This window comes from Mirounga leonina, unplaced genomic scaffold, assembly GCF_011800145.1.
Source record: "Mirounga leonina isolate KUSES-001 unplaced genomic scaffold, KU_Mleo_1.0 Mir_114, whole genome shotgun sequence".
Classification (NCBI taxonomy): Eukaryota; Metazoa; Chordata; class Mammalia; order Carnivora; family Phocidae; genus Mirounga; species Mirounga leonina.
The window spans coordinates 15,511,464-15,535,873 of record NW_023270265.1 but is presented as its reverse complement, the minus strand read 5'-3'; the positions used below and the strand labels follow the sequence as shown (position 1 = coordinate 15,535,873).

The 24,410-nt window shown below is 37.9% G+C and overlaps 1 protein-coding gene across 5 annotated transcripts in view; it reads right to left on the bottom strand.

Annotated features, from left to right (window-relative positions):
* MARCHF8 (membrane associated ring-CH-type finger 8) overlaps positions 1 to 24,410 on the bottom strand; it is a 134,010-nt gene that overhangs the window by 31,546 nt on the left and 78,054 nt on the right. Inside the window, exon 1 of one of the 5 annotated variants that reach the window (XM_035024054.1) lies at positions 11,552 to 13,341. The exons of the other annotated variants lie outside the window; for them this stretch is intronic. Within the exon in view, the coding sequence (XP_034879945.1) occupies positions 11,552 to 11,563 (12 nt within the window). The 5' untranslated portion in view covers positions 11,564 to 13,341. Of the gene's footprint in view, positions 1 to 11,551; positions 13,342 to 24,410 lie in introns of those variants that run through there. 5 annotated transcript variants of the gene reach the window in all.

Genomic DNA, 24,410 nt, shown 5'->3' with positions numbered 1-24,410 from the left:
CTTTAGTACGCAAAGGCTTAAAAGTAGCTATTATAAATATGTTCACAGAACTAAATGAAGCCATACTTAAAGAGGAAAAGGACGATATGATGACAATATCTTATGAACTGATGAAAGCAATACAGAAATACAAACTACAAAAAATGAACATGAAAAATGTGGAATTGAAAAGTACAATAACTGAAATGAAGAGTTCATCACAGGCATTCAACAGCAGATTTGACCTAGCAGAGGAAAGAATCAGTAAACATGAAGATGGATCCTAAGAGATTATGCAATCTGAAGAACAGAGATCAAAAAGAATAAAGAAAACTAAATGGAGCCTTAGAGAAACGTGGAACATAATTAAGTACACCAATATATCTATAATGTGAGTACCAGAGAGAAAGAAGAGAGAGGTGGAGAAAATATATTCAAAGAAATAATGGCTGCAAAGCAAACTCCCCAAATTTGATAAAAACATTAATCTCCACATCCAAGAAGCTAAATTAAATTGCAGTAGGATAGGGCGCCTGGGTGGCTCAGTTGGTTGGGCGACTGCCTTCGGCTCAGGTCATGATCCTGGAGTCCCTGGATCGAGTCCCGCATCGGGCTCCCTGCTCGGCAGGGAGTCTGCTTCTCCCTCCGACCCTCCCCCCTTTGATGCTCTCTCTCTCTCTCAGTCTCTCTCTCTCAAATAAATAAATAAAATCTTTAAAAAATAAAATAAAATAAAATAAAATAAATTGTAGTAGGATAAAAGCAAAGGGTCCCACATCCAAACACAACAAATTAACATGCTGAAAGACAAAGAGAAAACCTTGAAAGCAGCAAGGGAAAAAATAACTAGTTATATACAGCAAAATCCCCCCCAAATTAATAGCTGATTTCTCATCAGAAACTATGGAGGCCAGAAGATTGAGGGGGGGAGCCATATTTAGAGAACTGGAAAAAAAAGAATTTTAACCAAGAATATTATTCCAGCAAACCTATCTTCAATAATGAAGGCAAAATAAAGATATCAAGAAGATATCAAGAATGACAAAAACTAAGAAAATGCAATACTAGCAGACACACCTTAAAAAGGAATATTAAATAGAAGTTCTTCAGGTTGAAAACAAGTAACAGCAAACAATAACTAGAAACTATATGAAAAAAAAAGAATGCCAAAAAAACTAATTATATAAAAATAAAAGACAGTATACACATATATATTTCTCGTCCTTTCATCTCTTAAGTAATTGTAAAAGGAATTATATAAAAACATGTATATATTGTATTGTTGGACCTATAACATAAAGAAATGTTAATATATTTGACAGTAACAAACAAAAGAGGTAATAGGTGGTACAAAACTGTATTAGCGAAGTAAGTGACACCAGATGACAACACAAATCCACGGGAATAAATGAGAACAAGAAATGGTAAATAACTTTAAAAGAACAAACTCTGTAAATGCTCTTTCTTTTACTTATTTAAATGACAAATTAATAACTGTAAAATATTATTAGGTTTGGAAAATATATAGTGTAATGTATAACAACATTAGCAAGGAAGGGAAAGAGGAAAGAGAGGTACATAGGAAGCATGATTTTTTATCTTATGGAATTAAATTAATATGATGAATCTGAAGTTAGACTCTGTTAAAAAAAATGTATACACTAAACCCTGGAGCAAACACTAAGATGATAACTTTAATCACTTAATGCAACAGAAAGCAGTAAAGGAGAAATAAAGAAAAGAATCGTAAGATATATAAAAAACAAAAAGTAAAATGACTGACAAATCAACCATATTAACAGCAATAAATATTAACAATCCAGTCAAAATGAGTTGTCACAGTGGACAAAAACACAAAATGCAAGTGTACACTGTCTGAAGACATACTTTATACTGAAAATTACAAATAGGATTAAAGTTAAAAGAAGGAAAAAGATAAAACTGCAAAAACAGTAACCATAACAAAGCTGAAAAGACTATACCAATATAAGACAAAACAGACTTAAGAAAATTATACTAGAGATAGAGGGATGTTTATTATAAAACAGTCAATCTATCATGAAAATGTAACAAACATATATGCACCTCATAAGAGAGACAAAAATTACACGAAGCAAAAACTGACAGAACTGAGTGAAAAACAGACAATTCAACAATACTGGCAGATCTCAATACCCTACATTCAACAATGGACAGAACAACTAGGTAGAAGACTAACAAAAAAGAATTAAACAGCGTTAATTACCCTAGACCTAACAGACCTCTATAGAACACTAAACCCAACAACAGAATACACATTCTTCTCAAGTGTACATGGAACATTCTCCAGGACAGCACTACAAGGTAAACCATAAAACAAGACTAAATAAATTCAAAAGAATTGAAATAATACAAAGTATGATTTCTCACAAGAGTTAAATTAGATATCAATAACAGAAAGAAATAAGAGAAATTCAAAGATATGTAGAAATTAAACAATAAAATCTGAAATAACCAACTGGGTCAAAGAACTCACAAGGAAAATCAGAAAATGTGAAATTACTAAAAATAAAAACACAAAATACCAAACTTATCCAATGCAGCTTAGAGAAATACAGGGCTTAGAGAAATATTTATAGCTGTAAGTGCTGATAAATATAAAGAATAAGCTCAAAGAAATTATTTCCACAACAAGACACTGATAAGAAAAGAGCAAAGCACACCTAACTTAGCAAACAAAGGGAAAGATTATAAGGAGATGTTAATAAGGACTAGAAAATTGATGGAGAAAAATCAACAAAACCAAAAGTTGACAAGATTTTTTTTTACATCAAAAAATTTATGTAGCTTCACCAAGTAAAAAATTACATACAACTCAAATTACTAAAATTAGGAATAAAAGAGCTTGTATTACCAACCTTACAGAAATATAAAGGATTATAAAGGAATACTGTGAACAATTTTATACCAAAAAAATAGAGAAGTAAAAGAGGAAATTCCTAGGGGCTCCTGGGTGGCTCAGATGGTTAAGTGTCTGCCTTCAGCTCAGGTCATGATCTCCTGGTCCTGGGATTGAGCCCTGCGTCAGGCTCCCAGCTCAGCGGGGAGTCTGCTTCTCTGTGCTCTCTCTGTCTCTCTCTCTCTCAAATGAATAAATAAAATCTTAAAAAAAAAAAAAAAGGAGGAAATTCCTACAGAGATAGACACAAACTACCAAAAGTGACTCAAGAAGAAATAAAAAATCTGGGGGCACCTGGCTGGCTCAGCTGGTAGAGTGATCTTATGGTCATGAGTTCAAGCCCCACAATGGGTGTGGAGCCTACTTAAAAATAAAAATTAAAAAAAATAATAATAAAGAAAGAAAAGAAATAAAATCTGAATAAACCAGACTGAATTAGTTATCTAAAAAATTCCTACAAATAGGGGCACCTGAGTGACTCAGTTGGCTGAGTGGCCGACTCTTGATTCTGGTGCAAGTCATGATGTCGGGGTCCTGCAATCAGGACCCCTGTTGGGCTCTGCACTCTCTCCCTCTGCCCCTCCCTCCTGCTCCTTCTCTCTCTCTCTCTATCTCTCTCTCTCAAATAAATAAATAAATAAATCTTTAAAAAAAAATAGACCAAAGATATCACAAGAATAGAAAACTGCATACCAATATTCCTTATGAATAAGACTCAAGAATTCTCGCCAAAATACTAGCAAACCAAATCCAGCAAAAGATAAAAAGGATATACACTATGACTAAGTGGCATTTATGCTAGGAATCCAACACTGAAATAGTTGAAACTCAACGTAAGACACAAGTTCAAAAAAATTTTTTAAATACACACAATAAACATCTGACAAAATCTAACACCTTTCCTGATAAAAACACTCAATAAACTAGGAATAAAAACCTGATAAAGTACACCTATAATAAATCCACAGTAGTTAACATCACACTTAATGATCAAAGAATGAATGGTTTTACACTAGGATTAGGAACAAGACAAGGTGTTCACTCTTTCACCTTCTCTTCCACCTTGTAGTGAGGATTCCAGACAGGATAATTTGGCAAGAAAAAGAAAGAGAGAAAGAAGACATCCAGATTGGAAAGGAAGAAATGAAAGTTGCTTTGTTCCCAGATGACATGTTCTTGTATACAGAAAATCCTGAGGACAGAAACAATATACAAAAATAACTTGCATTTCTATACACTGTAAATGAACATCCCAAAAACAAAATTTAGAAAACTCATTTACAATATTGTCAAAAAAAGGCAAAATACGTAGGAATAACTTCAACAAGTAAGTGCAAAGTTAATACTCTGAAACTACAAAATATTTTTGAACGTCAAAGACCTAAATAAATGGAACATTAGGTTATTTGTTGTTGTTGAGTTGTAGGAAGTTCTATATATATTCTGAATATTAACCCCTTATCAGATACAGGATTTGCAAATGTTTTCTCCTATTCCACAGATTGCTTTTTCATTCTGTTGAAACACAGTTTTTAATTTTGATATAGTCCAGTGTTATTTATTTTTACTTTTGCTCCCTGTGCTTTTAGTGTCAATAAATCCTTGTCAAATCCAACGTCATGAAGCTTTTCCTCCTATATTTTCTTCTTCCAAAGAGTTTTATAGTTTATGTTTAGTTAGGACTTTGACACATTTTGAGTTAACTTTTACATGCAGTGTAAGAATCCCACTTCATTCTTTTGCACGTGGATATTTAGTTTTTCCCAGCACATTTGTTGAAAAGACTGTCCTTTCCCCACTGATCATCTTAGCACTCCTAAATCATTTAGCACTCAAAAATCATTTTTTTAAAGATTTTATTTATTTATTTGACAGAGACAGCGAGAGAGGGAACACAAGCAGGGGGAGTGGGAGAGGGAGAAGCAAGTTTCCTGACGAGCAGGGAGCCCGATGCAGGGCTCGATCCTAGGACCCTTGGATCGTGACCTGAGCCGAAGGCAGACGCTTAACAACTGAGCCACCCAGGCGCCCCTCTCAAAAATCATTTGAGCACATATGTGAGGGTTTATTTCTAGGCTTTCTATTTTATTCCACTGGTCTAAATGTCTATCCTTATGCCAATACCACACTGTTTTGATTACTGTCGCTTCTTAATGAGTTCTGAAATCAGGAAGTATGAGACTTCCAACTCTGTCCTTTTTTTTCAATATTGTTTTGGCTATTCTGGGTCTCCTGAGATTCCATATGAATTTTAGGATGAATGTTTTACTTTGGGTACTACTGACCTTTTAACAATAGTAAGTCTTCCAATACATGAACACAGGATGTCTTTACATTTACCTATATCTGCTTTAATTTCTTTCAACAGTGTTTTACAATTTTCAGAGTACATGTCTTTCATCTCCTTGGTTAACCAACAAAAAATTCCTAGAATAAGTAAGTTCAGCAAAGTCACAGGGTACAAAATAAATGCAAAAATATTAATTGCATTTCTCTATGTATCAATGAACAAAAGGACATGACAATTATTATTTACAGTGCAAATCTAACAAAATAAGACTTGAATGCTAAAACTAAAACACTGATGAAAGAAATACAGAAGATCTAAATAAACAGAGAGACATACTGTGTTCATGGATTAGAAGACTCAATGTAGGAAAGTTGTTAACTCTTCCCCAAACTGATATACAGTTTTAATCCAATTTCTATCAAAACCTGAGCAACTATTTTGTAGATATTCTAAAATTTATATGGATAGGTAAAGGAATTAGAATATCTAAAACAATTTCATAAAAGAAGATTAAAGTGGGAATAATAAATCTGCATGATTTCAAGACCTATTAAATAGCTAGAGTAATCAAGATTGTGTGGTGTTGGCAGAGAAACAGACACATAGATCAATGGAACAGGATAGAGAATTCAGAAACAGATCTGCACAATGTGCCAAACTGACTTTGGAGAAAGAATCTTCAACAAATGGTGCTGGAGTCATTGGACAATAAGCAACAAAACAAAACGAATCAAAACAAAAACCTGTAAAACTTTTAGAAAAAAATAGAAGAAAATCTTTAGGATTAGGTAAAGAGTTCTTATACTTGACATCTAAAATATGACTGGTGCATAAGAGAAAATAATGATAAACTAAGATTTAAAACTTTTGCTCCATTAAGAGGATGAAAATAAAAGCTATAGACTGGGAGAAAATATCTGAAAACCACATATCCAACTAAAGACTAGTATCTAGAATGTATACAAATTCTGAAAACTCAACAGCAAAAAAAAAATTTGATTAGAAAATGGGCAAAAGACGTGAAAAGACATTTGAATGAAGAAGATATGCAGGTGGCAAATAAGCATATGGAAAGATGTTCAACATCATTAGCCATTAGGGAAACAGAAATTAAACCATAATGAGATATCACTACACATCTGTCAGAACGACTAAAATAGAAAATAGTAACATCACCAAATTCTGGTGGAGAAACTGGATCATGTGTATGTTGCTTGCAGGAATGTAAATTTATTAACTGTGGAAAACACTGGAAGTTTCTTTAAAAATTAAACATGCAATTACCACACGAAACAGCCATTGTTCTTCTGGGCATTTATCCCAGAGAAATGAAAACATATGTTCATATTAAAACTTGTACATGGGGGGGGCGCCTGGGTGGCTCAGTCTTGGGCATCGACTCTTGATTTCAGCTCCAATCGTAATCTCAGAGTCATGGGATTGAGCCCCGGGTCAGGCTATGCACTGAGCTCTGCTTGTCCCTCTCCCTCCCCCTCTGCCCCTCTCCCTGCCCGCACAGGTATGCTGTGCTCTTTCTCTCTCTCAAATAAATAAAATTTTAAATAAAATAAAATAAAATAAAAACCTTGTATATGGCTGTTTACAGTAGCTTAGTTCAAACAAATGTCTTTCAAAAGATGAATACTTGGGCACCTGGGTGGCTGAGTGGTTGAGCGACTGCCTTCGGCTCAGGTCATGATCCCGGAGTCCCAGGATTGAGTCCCACATCGGGCTCCAGTCCCACGTTGGGCTACCTGCTTGCCAGGGAGTCCGCTTCTCCCTCTGACCCTCTCTCCTCTCATGCTCTTTCTTTCTCTCTCAAATAAATAAATAAAATCTTTAAAAAAAGAGGTGAATATTTAAACACTGTGCTATATATTCATACCATGGAACACTATTCAGCAGTAAAAAGGAAATCTCAAAAGAATTATACATAATTAAAAAAGCCAATCCCAAAAGTTTACAAATTGTATGATTCCATTTATATAACATTTTTCAGTTGACAAAATTATAGAAAAAGAGAATAGATTAATAGTTGTCAGTGGTTAAGGAAGGAAGTAGGTATGGCTATAAATGGCAACTGAAGGATCCTTGTAGTGATGGAAATATTATATATCTTGACTATACCAGTGTCAGCCTTCTGATTGTGATTTTACTAGAGCTTTGTAATATGTTACCATTGGGTGACAGACAGTAGGTAAGGGTACATGAGATCTCTCTGTATCATTTTTTCAACTGTGTATCTGTGATATCATGATTTATAAGAAATGTATATTTGGTCATTCAGATGACCAAAATCTACTTCTCATATATTTGGTTTTCATCCATAGTTCCTGGCTCACAGCTCCCAAAACCTTTGGAATTTCCTAAGCCTGAGAGTGATAAAGGTGTCTTTTCACCTTTGGAAAGATGAAAAGTGACTTTGGAAAGCACTTAAGGATGGGGCCATGTGATTACAGAGTTGGAACTTTTAAGGGAAAGGGGCTGGAAGTTGAATCAAGTTGCCAATGGCTAAAGATTTACCTGCAGAGGACATGGGAGCTCTATGCCCTTTCCCCATACCCTGCCCTATGCAACATTTCCATCTATCAGGTTGTTCCTGAGTTATATACTTTTACAATAAACTGGTGATCTAGTAAGTAAAATGTTTCTCTGAGATTTGTGAGCCACTGTAGCAAATTAATCAAATCCAAAGTAGGCCGTTGTGAGAACCCCTGATTTATAACCAGTAGGTCAGAAGTACAGGTAACAACCTAGACTTGTGACTGCTATTCTGAAGTCCAGAGAAGGGGTCATGAGAACCTCCAATCTGTAACCAGTTGGTCAGAAGCACGGTTAACAGCCTAGGCTTGTAACTGGTGTCGGAAAGGAATGGTGGAGGTGGGGGGGGGGCCGTCTGGTAAAACTGAACCCTTAACCTCTAGAATCTGATGCTATCATCAGGTAGATAGTGTCGGAATTGAGTTGAATTCTCAGACACTCTGCTGGTGTTCTGAGAATTGCTTGGTGCTATGTAGGAAGCCCCCCTCCCCATACTGGAATCAGTACCAGAACCAGTATGTATGTATTTATATATGTATGTATATGTGTTTGTGGTATATATGAATTAAATACCATAACTAAAATGCAGAGATTTTCAAATTGGAGATAAAAGCAAGATATAACTACATGCTACATACAAGAAAAACACTTTACATATATAAATACAAACAGGTTAAAAATAAAGCCTGGGACACCGATAACAAAATTACACTAATAACAAGATGACAGAGATGTTGAAATTATCTGGCAAAGACTGCAGGCAGCTCAAATGACCATTCACAACTCTTAAAATAGACAATGGACTCAAAAGTAGAGAAATGACAGAAGAAAAAAAATCAAGAGCTTGATAGAAAAACAAAGTATTCAATCTTAAACAACAGAGAGAAAAAAAAATATGGACAAAAATCTCAGGGACCTGTGAAGCAAAACCAAGTGGTTTAACAGTCATATCACTGGAATCTAAAAAGGAGAATGAATAGAGTGTTGAAAAATACTTGAAGAAAAACTTGCTAAAATACTCCCAAGTTCATAGAAAGACAGTTTAAAGAAGCTGAGTGAACTACAAACAGGATAAACAAACAAAAAACTTACTAGACATCTCGCTTTAAAAAATATCACCTTGGTCAGTGCTCTGGACTGAACTTGCCCCCACCAAAGTTCCTATGTTGAAGCCCTAATTGTGGCTCTCACCCAATAGGACTGGTGGCCTTATGAGAAGAGGGAGAGAGAGAGAGACCTCTGTCTCCACACTATCATTTTGTTATGGCTGCCCAAGCAGGCTAATATAGTTGGCAAAAGGATTCAGAAAATTTATGAAGTAATCTACACCTATCTCAAAAATAAAAGCAAAAGTCAGGTAGTTCTTTTTTTTTTTTTTAAAGATTTATTTATTTATTTATTTATTTGACAGAGAGAGACAGCGAGAGAGGGAACACAAGCAGAGGGAGTGGGAGAGAGAGAAGCAGGCTTCCCGCCAAGCAGGGAGCCTGATGCAGGGCTCAATCCCAGGATCCTGGGACCATGACCTGAGCTGAAGGCAGATGCTCAACCCAAAACTCAGGTAGTTTTAAGGAATAACCAAAATGGCACATAAATATTTTATAAGAAGTTCAAATTTGAAATAAAATTTAGGACACAGTCATTACAATTATAACTCAGGAAAAAAACAATTACATCACAAAAATTCAGGGGGGAAGCTTATAAAACTGTATTTCAACACACGGACTATGCAATTTATCTAAAGTTATGCAAAATGCATCAATAGTTGTCTTCAGTAAGAGTTCAAATTTATAGTAATGTGATTATCTGCTTCACTTTTTTTAGCTTTAACATGACAATAACAAAGTAACAAGAAACTAGAAAGCATTAAGACCATAACAGCTAACCAATTTTTCTTGGGCATTCATCTATACTCTCCGGACTTCAGTTTTGCCCTTTATAAAGAGGGTTTGTGTGGAAGGGGGTGGGGCAGAGAAGTTAACAAAGATGACCCCTTTGGTTCCTCTAAGCTCCTAAATGTGGTATATCTATGGGGAATGTGTTGCCCTATTTAGTTCTACTCAGCACCACACTTACTGCAGTTTTAAACTTAGCCCTGAAGATATGAATAAATGGGTTTATAGTTCCAAAAACCCTTCTGACATAGACTAATAAATATTTTTTAAAATGTCAAATGTAACACAGCATGAGTAGAGTGATAATCTTCCTAGTAATATATTGGTAAATACAATCTTTTTCAAATGAGTTTCCATTAATTTTCATTTTTATTTTTTGAACATGTAATAAAGTTTGCTGAAAAAAATTAAAGGTCTTTGTATTCATCATTGATATTTTAAAACCTTAATTATACAAACAGTAAAATAAACAGATTTTAATTTCTGCCATTTAAAAACTCTATATATCCAATAAATCCATACACCCTTGAGGTTAGCTGAAAAATCTCTATCAATACAAATGAGAATACATTAGCTATAAAAGTTATTATAGAAATTGGTACTTATAGAAGGTACTTCCTACCTTCTGTAAGTAACCTTTATAGAAAGAGTATTTAACTTCTCTAGTATGGAATGTATTCATTCAGGGAACACATTTATTAACTACATACTGTGGGTCCGGTACCATTCTAAGCCCTTGGGAATGATAAATGAACAAAACAAAGATTCCTACTCTTGGGGTGCCTGGGTGGCTCAGTCAGTTGGGTGTCCAACTCTTGGTTTTGGCTCAGGTCATGATCTCAGGGTCGTGGGATGGAGCCCCCACATCAGGCTTTGCGCATGGCTAGGAGTCTGCTGGAGATTATCTCCCTCTCCCTCCCCTTTTGCTTCTCCCCCTGCTCATGCTCTCTCTCTAAGATAAACAGGTAAAATCTTAAGAAAAAAAGATTCCAACTCTTGTGGAGCTTTAGAAAATGGTGCAGAAGGAGACTGCTGGTCTTCTCTGATTGTCTCAGAGCTCAGAGTGTTATCTGTTCACAACATGTTTGTTCACTGAAGAGTTTCAAAACTATAAATGATATTTCATGGTGAAATATATACATCCAATTTGGCCCAGAGGCCTTGAGGCTCTTATTCCTTTCATCCTCACTATCTTTGTCCGTTATAGCTCAAGAGCATCTCACAGCCTTAGCAAAGTTAACAAGAGATAGATAGCATCCATAAGAAATAAGACATGCAAATGGCAACATCAGAATGTGCCTGCCAAATGAAATTACATGCCTGGCTTAGAGAGAGAGAGAGACACACACACCCACAACACCAACAAACAGAACTAAGAGCCGTTGTTACTGTTCCATCTTTAAGCATTTTCTATCCTGTAAGAAACTAAAAAAATCTTCCCAGAATGAATGCTCCAGCAAAAGAACCAAGCAAGGAGCCTTCTGAAGACAATACTTCCTCCAGAAAATGCAATGGAGCCTGCAGCTGTGCTCATTCAAATTATAAACTAAGTTGTCTTTTTCAGGATTTTCCAAAGCCATAATTCCATGATTTAAACTTACATGGGCAATATCACATCAATAAAAAAGACACTTTTTATACTAGCAGGAGGATACCATTTTAAAAAAATCTGCGACAATTTATATACTTAAATGCTTATTTGGCCTAAGAATACTTTTCACGGAACCGTTTTGTTACAAAGTACATCCTTGAAAATGCAATTAAACCACTAAGCTTCTCTGATTGAGAACCTCGATACTGAGGCATCCTTGAACAATTCTGGTTCTCTATATATTTATTCCATAAGGCCTAATGGCATCCCTAAAATCGATGAGAAATCCGGCCACTGCTGACAGGCACTTCTCCTACCTGAAGCTTCATTTTCCAGCAAGACGCACCAGGGAGTCCTCAGCGCAGCTCTCCCCAGCGACATGTTCCTGGGTTCATCTGCGCACCAGCTGTCGCCCTACAGCCGCCGGCAGAAACACATCATCGCAGCTGGACTTGTAAGGGCCTGCTGCAGCCCTTGGCACACCACTCCTGGGATCAAACTGGACTATTTCCTCCAGCTGATTTCCAAGGAACTACATAGTGAATGAATAATTCATGACAAGTCCATTCCAGCAACCCACTTCTGCTCTATGGTCTACTCCCCACAGCAATTTGCAATGTAAAGATTCTAAAGCAGCATACTTGCTGGCGGGCAAAGAATGAAAAGTTCACTTTCCTCGTCAATGACAGTAAATGTTAGTAGATCTGTTTGCTCTTCTTTCATGCTAACCTATCACCCAGACTTAAGAGATTTCTTAAAATGTAGGAAAGATAAATGATTAACCACAGAGATCTGACCCATACACACACAGAATTTTTTCTCCATATAACCTGCCCTACCCAGCGGTTTCTGGTGGTAGGAAAAGCAGCAAAGTGCTTGCTCTAAGATCAGCAGGTCAGTACTTAAATTTAGCAAAAGACCAGTTCTAGCAGAGCACAGGAAATCATCACATGGTAGGGGAGGGGCGTTTCGTATCAATGCCAGGAAACAAATTGCTCCAAAGGGGGAATTTTCCTGGTCCCTCAGGCTATAAATATAACTTTCATCTCATTGGTATTCTTCTAGGAAGAACATGAACATTCATTTTCACCAATTTGTCAGTGCTTACATATTTCCATATAAGTGATATCTGAAGTAGTCAATTCTCTGCACCCAAACACATGATGCCAAGAGGAACTTGAACAAAATAACGGAAGGCCCATACTCCTCCTAGCTCAGCTCCACCTCCAGGAAGTCCAATCCTACACCTATCATTTTTACCTGTTTCAATCTTTCATTCCTTTTCTTCTGCACTCACTGGGACTATCTGAAGCTTGTGCTCTGTCAGTAAGTTCATTTTCCAGCTGTGACTATTCTGTTCCTAGCTACTTTTTATTTTATTTTATTTTATTTTATGATGTTATGTTAATCACCATGCATTACATCATTAGTTTTTGATTCCTAGCTACTTCTAATTTATTTGTTCTGCAAATTGGTTTTCATGTGGCTCCTTGGCTCCGTATTCTTCCCTTTCACCTCATTCTGTCATTTTATTTTATTTTTTCATTCTGTTATTTTATTATATCATTTCTGAGCCTGTGTTTTATCCAACCCAGGTCCTTAACAGCTTACTCCTTAATATCCTACTCAGGAATTCTCTTCATTCTGAAGGGAAATGAGGATTTCTTCCAGAATAGACTCTGCATCCTTCTTCGGCATGTACTGTGCCTTTCCCCCCTTCCTGCCATGTGTGCAGAGGGCTCGCAATGTCTTCTTGTTGGCTCAGGCTTCACTGGGATGTTCTGCAGAGTGCCTCTGCGTGTATTAGTGTGTAGTCTAGGGGAGCCCCTCCCCCACCAGCTATGTTCTAACTGGTGTTCACAGAGTGTGAAAAAGGGAGAAGGGAACCAGCTTAGCTGGGACTAGAGCTACAAGCAACCATAACTCTGAGCTTCTCTCCCAGGGATATATTCTTTTCCTCCCCATTAATTCCCTCAATCCTTGAGAGAGTTCATCTCCAGCAGAAAGAGTCTGGCCCAGGTTGTTCTCTTTCTCCTTTGCAGTCATCATTCCTTGTCCCCCAAATCCTGACTACCCACTCCCCACCCCTACCCAACCCTGCCACCTGCAGCTCATTATATGCTCCTTCTTCCCCACTGTTCTCCAAACAGACCTGCCTGATCCACATTCCCTTCTGTCAGGTGTTCTGCTACCTCCCAGTTTACTGATGAAGATAATCAGCTCTGACAACCACCTACAACATTAGGGGAAATCTGCCTCGAGATGAAGTACACCCCATGAATGGTAGAGCAAACAGAGAGAAAGAACCTGGGTCCTTGATAATGTCTCTGATATGCTGGATTGACCACCCTGAGACTCATCATTCCCTTTTATATAGACCTCCTTTTATATCAGCTAGCAAAGGATTCATTGTTTAAGCCAGGATGGGTTGGTTGTTCTGGTACTTGCAGCTGAAAGCATCCTCACAGATGGCATTTGGACTATCTATTTACATTATTAAACCCTGTTTTGTTAGCCTGTCTATTTTTAAAATTAACACAGAACTTCAAACTGATTATTAAGACTCAAGTATGGCTGAGGACGCTCAAAAAAATCAATGATTCTCAGAATTAACAGAGACAAAGATCATCTATTCCAACCCAACACAGAGCCTAAATCCTTGTATAATATTGCAGCCCTGGCTGTTTCCCCTCAACACTCCTAGGAACAAAGAATTCTCCAGCCACCTCCCAAGGCAACCAATTAGCTTCACTCTGCTGATAAATGAATCCTTGTTACTGTCAGGCTCATCATCCTTCGGCCTGAGGGGTCTACTGGAACACTGGATTTTAAGAGCAAACTAAAAAGAGGGCAAGCAGTTTGGCACAATGCTGGCGGGGGCAGTACAGCAATGGGATGAACAAGGCACACTGTGGACACCAACTCTCCCTACAGCATGAGTTAGCTGGCAGAATTGTGAATCCATTAGCATTTAACCAGATTATTATTTTTTTTAATTTTATTTATTCATTTGAGACACAGAGATACAGAGAGAAAGCATGAGCAGGGAGAGAGGCAGAGGGAGAGGGAGAAGCAGGCCCCTCGCTGAGCCAGAAGCCCGATGTGGGGCTCGATCCCAGGACCCTGGGATCATGACCTGAGTGGAAGGCAGACGCTTAACCATCTGAGCCACCCAGGTGCCCCCTCTTAACCAGATTATTAAAACTCTTTCTTATGGACTACACACATGTACAATTCTATCCTGTGTTTTAGGACCTCTTTCCACTCCCCACTGTAAGAATGAGAATGTGAGGGGTGCCTGGGGTGGCTCAGTCAGTTAAACGTCTGCCTTTGGCTCAGGTCATGATCCCAGGGTCCTGGGATTGAGCCCCATGTCAGGCTCCCTGCTCAGCGGGGAGCCTGCTTCTCCCTCTTCCCCCTGCTCATGCTCTCTCTCTATCTCTCTCTCAAATAAATAAAATCTTAAAAAAAAAAAAGAATGATAATGTGAATATAATGCAAAAAGGAGAATCTCTGCTATAAGAAGGGCCTATAGGGGCGCCTGGGTGGTTCAGCTGGTTGAGCGGCCAACTCGATTTTGGCACAGGTCATGATCTCCGGGTCTTGAGAGCGGGCCTGCATTGGACTCCACACTCAGCGGGGAGTCTGCTTGAGGATTCTCACTCTCCCTCTACCCCCCCCCCACTCACGTGCATGCACACTCTCTCTCTAATAAATAAATCTTTTTTAAAAAGGCCTGTGTTGTCAGAAACTAAAACTACAAGAGAAGATTTTGGAACATAGAGTTGTTCGAATTTTCTTATACTTTCCATGCCCTCTTCAGCAGACTAAAGTTTGGGTAAACACATCCTAAATATGTAATAGGTAAGGGTTTTCAACATTTTTTCCATGACGAACCATCAGAAAAGCATAAAAGATTGCTGGGTAATATATTAATTCTACATGATAAACTAATTCTCCAATTTTGAGATAATCATCATTTTAGTCATCAATCTATTGGTTTTTTATATATTTTAAAATATAACAAATCTTTTGAGTTATCATTCTAATTTTTCTTTTTGTCTCTCAACTACTGTCATCTATTCCTTGACTCAACTTCCTCTTTTCAAGTATCTTATGCTCTGGGTTTAAAATTCTCACTGAAAGAACCATTCTTGAAGACTTTAAAACATACATATTTTTTGGTAAAGGTTATTTCTCCAAAGATTATTTCATCTGGCAGCTGAAATAACAGATGATGAACTCACAGCATATTCCAAGTATCTCATAAAGAATTCTGATTCCTTTTGGGTGTCTGAGGGGAAAGGCCTGATTATGGAGGGCCTGGCTTTCATTAAAAAAATATGAAATAGGGCAAGATGGTGGCTGTCAGGCAAGCCCTTCCAGCTTTCATAAAGACTACATCGGGACACCTGGGTAGCTCAGTCTGTTAAGCGTCTGCCTTCGGCTCAGGTCATGATCCCAGAATCCTGGGATCAAGCCCCACATCAGGCTCTCTGCTCAGCGGGGAGTCTGCTTTTCCCTCTCACCCTCCCTCTGTCCTCTCCCTCGCTCTTTCTCTCTCAAATAAATAAATAAAATCTTTAAAAAAAAAACTCTACATCAAAGTTGGACTGCCCTAGAGTACTTTCAATTCTATGCTACAGTGCCACATGAAATGCAGGATAGAGAGCCTTAGGTGAAACAGAATACAAAGTTTGTGGCTTGTTTACAGTACACATATACTCTCCCCACTGATGACGTCCCAACCAAGACCCTAAAATTCTTAAGACCATTACAATGACATGTCCCTGAGGCAGCAGAAAATGTAAAAGGAAAGTACCCATAACCCTGCCTGTCTGTAGTCTACTGTCATTCATGGCTTTTCTCTGTCGGCCACTGTTCTGAGGACCCTGATGATGAAATCTTGGTTTGCCAGCTCTTGAACATTCTTAAAACCTGCTCCTTAAATGTTGCCTCATACCCTGGACAAGCTATCTGGTTTGCTCTGGCCTCTACTATATGCTTGTTTGGGTCTTTCAAAGGACTGGTCTTTCTCCGATACTAGAAAGTTACCCAAGAGAGCACCCTGTGTGAGAACTTAGTAGACCTTTCTACATTATCTCTAGAACGCCAGTCCTAGCCTGGCCTGCTGATAACAGCTCAGCAGCAAACTGTGCCCTCAGACACTGGTACAGTTTGCTACCTAGAGCCCTCTTCTCACTTACCTGCCACAAAGAAGAATATTCTCAAAGCAACCAGTATCCTATCACTGCTCTACACCACAATGTTTCTAATAAAGCATGTATCATACACTAATTAAAACAACTTAGCTTTCAAACCACTGTACTTGTCAGAGAACTGGGGACCTTGCCAGGCTTATAACAGAAGCACTGAGAATCCCACAGCTACAGAAACTCTTAACAAATGTGCTGGGAAGAAGTCTGCACAAGAAAATCTTTCCCAGATTTTTCCAAATGCCTTTTTTGACCTACTCTTAAAATGAAAATACAAACATTTGAGCAGAATTATAATTACCATTTACAAAAGGTTGAGTATGTCTTCATTCAAACATGGATAGCTATATGCTACAAGGGACTTCTGCTGATGAGTAAAATATCATCCATTCTCAGGACCCTTGCACCCTGGTGCTGGAATGCAGCGTGGCTCCCCAGGAGTTCCCAGCATCCCCACTCCACATGTCCTCAGTCCTAATACTGCCTCCAAAGCTGCAGGTCCACTCTACTTGCACTCCCCTATCAACGCTGGGTGCTTCATGGATTCCAGGTATCTCCCTCCTCTGTGGGTCCTATTTTCCCCCGCTCCCCAATTAAAGTTTGGGCCTGGGGAAAAGAAAATCATTCCTACCAGTAAGGAATTCATACTCTATTATAGGATACAAACAAATAACTACAGGTAACAACCATGTGGTAGAATTTTTAAAATGCCACATCAGAGATACAAATGCTAATTTCTCTTTCTCTCTTTTACATATCTACTTGTTACAATCCATTCATGGAGGAAGAGAATGGAGAATGGAGTGGAAGAATGGAGTCCCTAATGGGCACATAAATTAGAGAATTTCTAAATACTTTATATAGACCTACTTAAATATAGAAAAAAAAAGAGTATTCACAATAATAAACATCAAAGCAATCCTTGAATACTTGACATAATATACAGTATATTATCAAACTTATAAATTAGCAAACTAAATCATATCAGATTAAGTTCCTTCAATGCTAGAAAAAATTAATGCTAAATATATAGCCAGGATAAAAAAAAGTACAAATGAAGATTTGTGTGGTTTGGATAAAGCAAAATCAGACTTAGGATTCAGAATGGGAAGTAGGGTCTAAAATAGGTGTCAAGTAGGACTCAGACCTGTGCCAGTCACCAAGGGAACTCAATCACATGTTTTTGGTATGTTCTAAAGATTGATGTAGGCTATGAATTCCTTTCCAGCACACAAGAGAGGATGAGGAGCAAAAACCAAGGTGAGAAAATATTCTAGTCATATTTAAAACAATCAGCTTCACTAACAAGTACTGCTTCAGCTGTTCAAATACGCATTACTCTACGGATATGATCCATTGTAGCAACTGAGAACTGAGAATAGCTGAAAAATTAGCTTATCTTTAAATATGTTATCTTCAAAAAATAAAACAAAACATTTTTATCACTTGAAACTTACTTTGCTCTGCTCTCAAAGGTTTCTCCCTCAAAAGCTCTTGATTAAAGAACAGTAATTGGGAGTGGAAGAGATGAAATCACTTTCATCAACCTATCTATGAGTTCAAAATATGCAATCACAGGCCAATATAGCCTAGGTCTGAGGCCTCAGAAATACAGTCAGTATAAGACAGGAAAAGATAAATGGCCTAGGCAGGTATAATGAAGTAATCTGATTACTTATTAAAACATTTCCCCAAACCAGTAATTCCATTTGTCCCTCCGATGGCCTGAGATGTTTATTTCCTAGGAATGGCAGCAGAGTAAAATAAATGGATGTGTCCTTCTTCTGAGGAGGAGGGAAGAGCTGCTGGGAGAAGAGGTGCAGGCGGGCTGTCTCAGGCTCAAGTGTACAATGGAAGGGCAAGATCTGGAGACGGATCCCCTTAAGCCCACCCTTGCTTGTGCATTCTTTGGGAAGTCTGCATACACCTCCCAGAAATGGGTATGCCAGGTTGAAGGCTATTCTTAAATACATCAGAGAAAAATGGTCAACCACAAAGAGCGAGCCACACATTTGAGAACACTGCAAGTTCAGATATTTGATAGCACAACTTGCAAAAACCTAAACAAAGGAAGAAAATCTCCTAAAATACAACACAGAAAATCTACATCTAGTCACAACTTTATTTTGGGTATTCTACTAATGTGATAGGTAAGGAATATCACTAATGATCAGCAATAAACACATTTAAAAAGAGAACCCTTTATTCTAACTGAGCACAAACATCAACCAATGTCTACATAATCCTAAAATATAAAAAATTTGGAAAAAGATTAAAAAAATATATGAATACCTAAGGAAGCATCTCATTGGATAACTTACCACTGGCCTTTAAATTGTTTATTATTGTTTATTGTTTTATCATTGTTTATTGCAGTCCTGGCTTTACCTTACATCTGACAACAGCATAGTCTTTTATTTCCCAAAACTTTTTATTTTGAAAATTTTTTAATCTACAGAGTGGTTGAAAGAATAATATGATACCCTATATCCTTCAACTAGATGCGTCAACCAATATAAAATTTGCCACATTTGCTTTCTCTCTGACACACACACACACATATATATTTTTATTTTCCTTGTTATTTTTCTTTTTCTGGCAGAACCATTTGAAAGTAAGTTGCAGGGGTGCCTGGGTGACTCAGTCAGTTAAGTGTCAGACTCCTGGTTTCAGCTCAGGTCAGGATCTCATGGGTGTGATATCGAGCCCTATGTCGGGCTCCACAGTCAGCAGGGAGTCTGCTTGAAGATTCTCTCCCTCCAACCCTCCCTGCACCCACTCATGCTCACTCTTGCTCTCTCTCAAAATAAATAATCTTTTTAAAAAATTAAAAAATAAAAAAAAACTTAAAAAAAGAAAGTAAGTTGAAGACATTATGCACGTTACCACTAAATATTTCTGTATGCATTTTCTAAGAACAGGGATATTCTCCTATACAACCACAGTACCATTGTTATGTCTAAGAAAATTAACTACAAGTCTATACTTACTTATCATCTAATACATAGACAACATTCAAATGTCCCAGTTGTCTCAATACAGTTTATAGCAGCTTATTCTATCAGCAGGTTCCATTAAGGTTTACGCATTACATTTGATTGTTAAGCCTCTTTAAATCTAAAATAGTGCCCCCATATTTTTCTGTTTTTCATAATAAATAATTTTTTAAAGTGAGGGGCTCAAAGTTTAAATTTTCCTCAAAAAACTCTTAGTATTATCTTGAGCTTAATGGAATAATTTTTTCAAAGTTCACTTATTAGAAGACTCTGGCTAGTCTCTGTGTCTGTTAGTTATATTCTCAGTGACAACTGCTATCAGTGCTCTGGTTATGGGAGGGCCATTGAGGCCAAGAAAGGGGGACAGTGATACTCACTGAGTGATGACTAGAACTATGCTGATAAGCAGAGGCTCATCCAAGTTCAGCAGAATCCTAGGTCACACAGTGTATTTAAAGAGAAGACCTTTGCTCTCAGGGAACAGCCGTCAATGAACCTTGGGGTACAGTATGAATCACTTGAGCATGTCTTTCACAATTTGGGTGTGCAACTCTACTTATAAGTGCTAATTACACGGCTAATAATACATACGCATTATGCCTCAATCAGCCTAAGCCTAATTAAAAAACAAAACCCCAGGGTAAAAGACATTATTAAGACTTTCTTGTAACTGCAACCACTACTAGTTATTCACATATTACCTAAATACTGTGAATCTGACAGCAATCCCTCGCTATTTAAAAAAAGACAGACTTTTGAAATGTGGTAAATTGAGTTCTTTATAAGCAAACACAAAAAACACACAAACTCAGCACTAGGATGACTGAATAAAAGGGACAATATTTCATGGCCCAGGCAAAAGTGGCATGGAACAAAGATAAAATATTCTCAAATACAGCAAGTACCAGAAGTCACCTGGGGAGGTCCGTGAGACAGTGACTCCAGATGGTGACTCCCCTTCCTCAATATCCTGTCACACACCCTTTTTTCTTCTCAGGCAATTCATTCTAACTGACAATTTTATCTATTCCTAGGGCCTCCTTTCCTCTCTATATGCTATCCGACTCCAAAATTTCTCTCTTTCTAGCTCTTGCTTAAATAGATTTCTCTCTGAAGATTCAGACACAACTGAATTCTGGATATCTTCAGGTGGCCCACCCACAAGTACCTCACACTTCCATGTTCACCATCAGGTTCACCATCCAATTTCCCCATCTTTCTGATTAATGCTGCCCTTCCTCCATCAAAGTGAATGTCTCGACCAGACATTACCTGTCCATGACCTCCACAATCCATCAGCCACCAGCACTGTCATTGATCCTGCCTCCTGTCCATCTCCTTGTGATCTGCTCACTGCTCTCCTCCCCGATACCACCTCCCTGGTTTAGGCCATTATCACACGGAGCATAGCATTAGCTTTCTGAGCGCTCTCCACCCCCATCCGCTTCACCAAACTATGGTCACGTTATTAAAATAGAGCTCTACCCTTCACTGCTTCAGTTCCCTTAGCACCACTGTGGCTACTCCCACCTCATTTCACTGCTCCCCACCTGACACTTCAAGCTCCAGCAGAACGAATTTTTCTCAGTACCTCAAACATACCATTCTTCTCTTCTCTAGGAATTTTTGCCTTGTACTGTACCAAACATTCTTCTCCTCTATCTTCAACTAACTCTTACTTCTTAAGACTTATCTTTGACATCTCCTCTTCCAGAGAAGCCTCCCTGTCACCATGAGACTAGGTCGGGGTGCTTCTCTAGACCATGGCACTTACCACACCGAACTGGGTGCCTATTTTCCCAGTGGGCAGTATGCAGAGCAGGAAGTGGGAGGCCGAAGTACGGAGACCAACGTGCAGGCTGCTGCAGCAGGAGAGTCGACCAGGACCCAGACCACAGTTAAGGCGTGGCTTACATAAGGCCTGGGAGAGATTCAGGCAGCACAGAGGGCGTCTCTGTGTTACGCAGCATTTATGCTCAACGTCTGATGGCACGCACCATGTAATGGGTGCTTAATATATATTTGTTCAAAAAAATGAGCAGATCAATGAAGACAGAAGATAAAGACATAAGGAAGCAAATGGAAAAACATCTGAATCGTGCTCAGTATAGACTCACTGAGTGTTGGGGGAATGAAGACACAGAGCAAGCGAAGCTGGACAAGTTTCATTAGGAGAGACGTGTGGTTTGCAAAGATAAACGCCAGTGGCTGGCAGAGCAGTATGCAAAAAGCAAGTGAATGAAGAGCATGAGTGTGGAGGTTGGGTGTGAATACCAATTCTGATACTCGTCAACCGCCAATGGGGGAACCCTTGGCAACTCATCCAACAGTTCTGTGCCTCATCTATAAGATGAGAGTGACGATGGATGACAATGATAATACCTAATAGTACTTGGATGAGGATCAAATGAATTCACTGAGTTAATGTTTGTAAAGTCCTTAGAAGAACAGTGCCTTGTACAGAATAATAATGATATAAGCATGTTAAATTAAACAAATCCTTAGTAGTATCTCAACCTATTTAGATGCAGTAAAAATGGCCACCTATGAAGTGAATAATTAATGAACGACTGCATACCTCCACTTACTGGAAGGTGATGTATCAGCCATATTTACTGTAAAATGTGAAGAATTTTCTCAACTAGAGCTTTAGGTAACAGAATTGTTTTTACAGACATACACACAATTCATAGTACACTGGGGAAACTGGAACTTCTGAAGTACACCAAAAAAATACAACACCCTATTCCCATCTCCAGTCACATACAAATCCTGGAAAAAAATTAGCAAAATAATTTTTAATACACAACCAAGCTCAAAAGCAAGAAGAAAAAATTCCCAGGGGCCAAGAGCAAGGAAAAAATTTAAAGTCAGAGCATTAAACAAGAGGCTAAAGCTAAAGGAAAGAAACTTGAATTACATGTTCACAGAGATAAAGAAAAAAATCTAAAAAACAATGCAAAAACAGGAAATTATTTTAAAAATTTATGAAATAAAAACACGGAGACATTGAAATTATGATCTCAATGGCAGAACTAGACCTGGCTAAGGAGAGGTTCAGTGAACAGAAAGAGAATGCTGAAGAAATCACCCAGAACACAGCACACAGAGACAGACAGAAAGCATGGCAGAAGACAGTGAGCTTTACTGCCAGAGAGGGAAAATGAAGAGAATGGGGGAGAGGCAATATTTGAGGAAATAATGAGTGAGTGCTTCCCAAAAGTGAAGAAGAACCTGGGTCCTCAACTTCAAAAACTGAAAGAGCACACCTAAATTCCAAGCAGAAATGGGATAAAGAAAAACAAAAGCATAACTAGCCACATCACAGATCAAAAGATCTCTGGTTACAATATACTGGGGAAGCTGCTATCAGAGCATTCACCGAATTCTCTGACATGGCTCTTCCTATCTTCCTGCTACATTATAGGCTCCTCGAGGGCAGGCTTCTTTCCAGTACATAATATACTGTTAATATCTGCTTGATGCATAAATGAAAGTACAAATGTGTGCAGTGAATTTATATTCATGGGAAAGCATTTTTAAGAGGACACAAAATAATACGGAAGAAACATCATACAAATTCAAGTGTCCATGGGCAAGGCATTCCTCTTGGGACCTGCTTCTTCTTTTGTGTAAAATAAAGGAGTCATATCTCAATGATGTCAGATATAAAAGCCACCAACAAATATTACAGGACTATAATATTATTTGAGTGGTTTTCTTATTTTCAACAGGCTTACTGACAGGAAATCTGAAAAATTACCTGCCTCCTAGTTGTTTCATACAGGTGGGACAGCTATAAGAGAATAGTGACAACCAACAAACCATAATCATTGAGTCCTGAGGTAGGACCTAAACAAATATACTTATGCACCACCTTCGGTTAATTTACATGCAACACACCAAAGCCAACTGCAAATGTTTCACTTCACAACCAAACTAGACTCTTAGTTTTACCTACATGACATGGACTCATCTAACAAACTCTCACTAGATCAGCATTACAAAAGAGCTCAGCTACAGTCATTCTGTGCATTCTTCCATCTCCATGCCTAAATAAGTAAACAGCAAACCATTACCAGTCCAAGACTTATGTGAGAATTGGCTGGGAAAAGTAAGCTGTTAATATATAAAATAGCTAAAATCAATACTGTTGGCTTTTGACTAAGAATATTTAAAATGGCAGGACCTCGAAGTTGTATGTAATTTTATCTGCATTCAAGTTTCAAAATCTATATATGCAAAAGAAAATGTAACAGTTCAAACTGATCAATTTGTACTTAATGTTTGATAACAGCCTGCTTTTTATTTCTAGAAAAACATCTAAGTTTATTTCTTCATTCTTAAAGAAAACAAGCCTTACAAGGCAGAAAACAACCATTTAGAAAAGAATTAGTCAGAATTTGTTTCTTAAACAGTGAACGTGCTACAACTTCCTGTGAGTTCTTGAGCAAACTAGGAGTTACAGTGATAGATTTGATTACCAGGCAGGAAAAACATGCTAGGAAGGAGACTTTTAAAAACCACTCCAGGGACGAAGGAAAGGTAAACAGATGACAAAAGAAATTCTCGTTTCTAGGTATGAGAATATTAATCTCTTGGGCTTTTGCAGGTAAAGTAGGTAGATGATTCAAGAGGTCATACAAATGATCTCACAGAGGGTGACAACCAGAGACAGCAATTTGGGACAGGTATATTTTAAAGATGTATATTCATCTCTTCATTTCAACACACTTATATGAAGAAACCAGGAATGGTCCAAAAGAGAACAATCAGAATGTTGAGAGATTCAATTTTGTAATACATGAAACAATGGATTTTTATGTTGCATAATAAGACTGATGGTCCCTGGAAGAAAAAAGTAAGACTGCCAATAAAAGAAAGCTACAGAGAGTTTGTTCTTATACTGGATCTCAAAATTCTGGTCACCCAAAAAAGAAAAGAACTGCCTTTGGAAGTAGTGG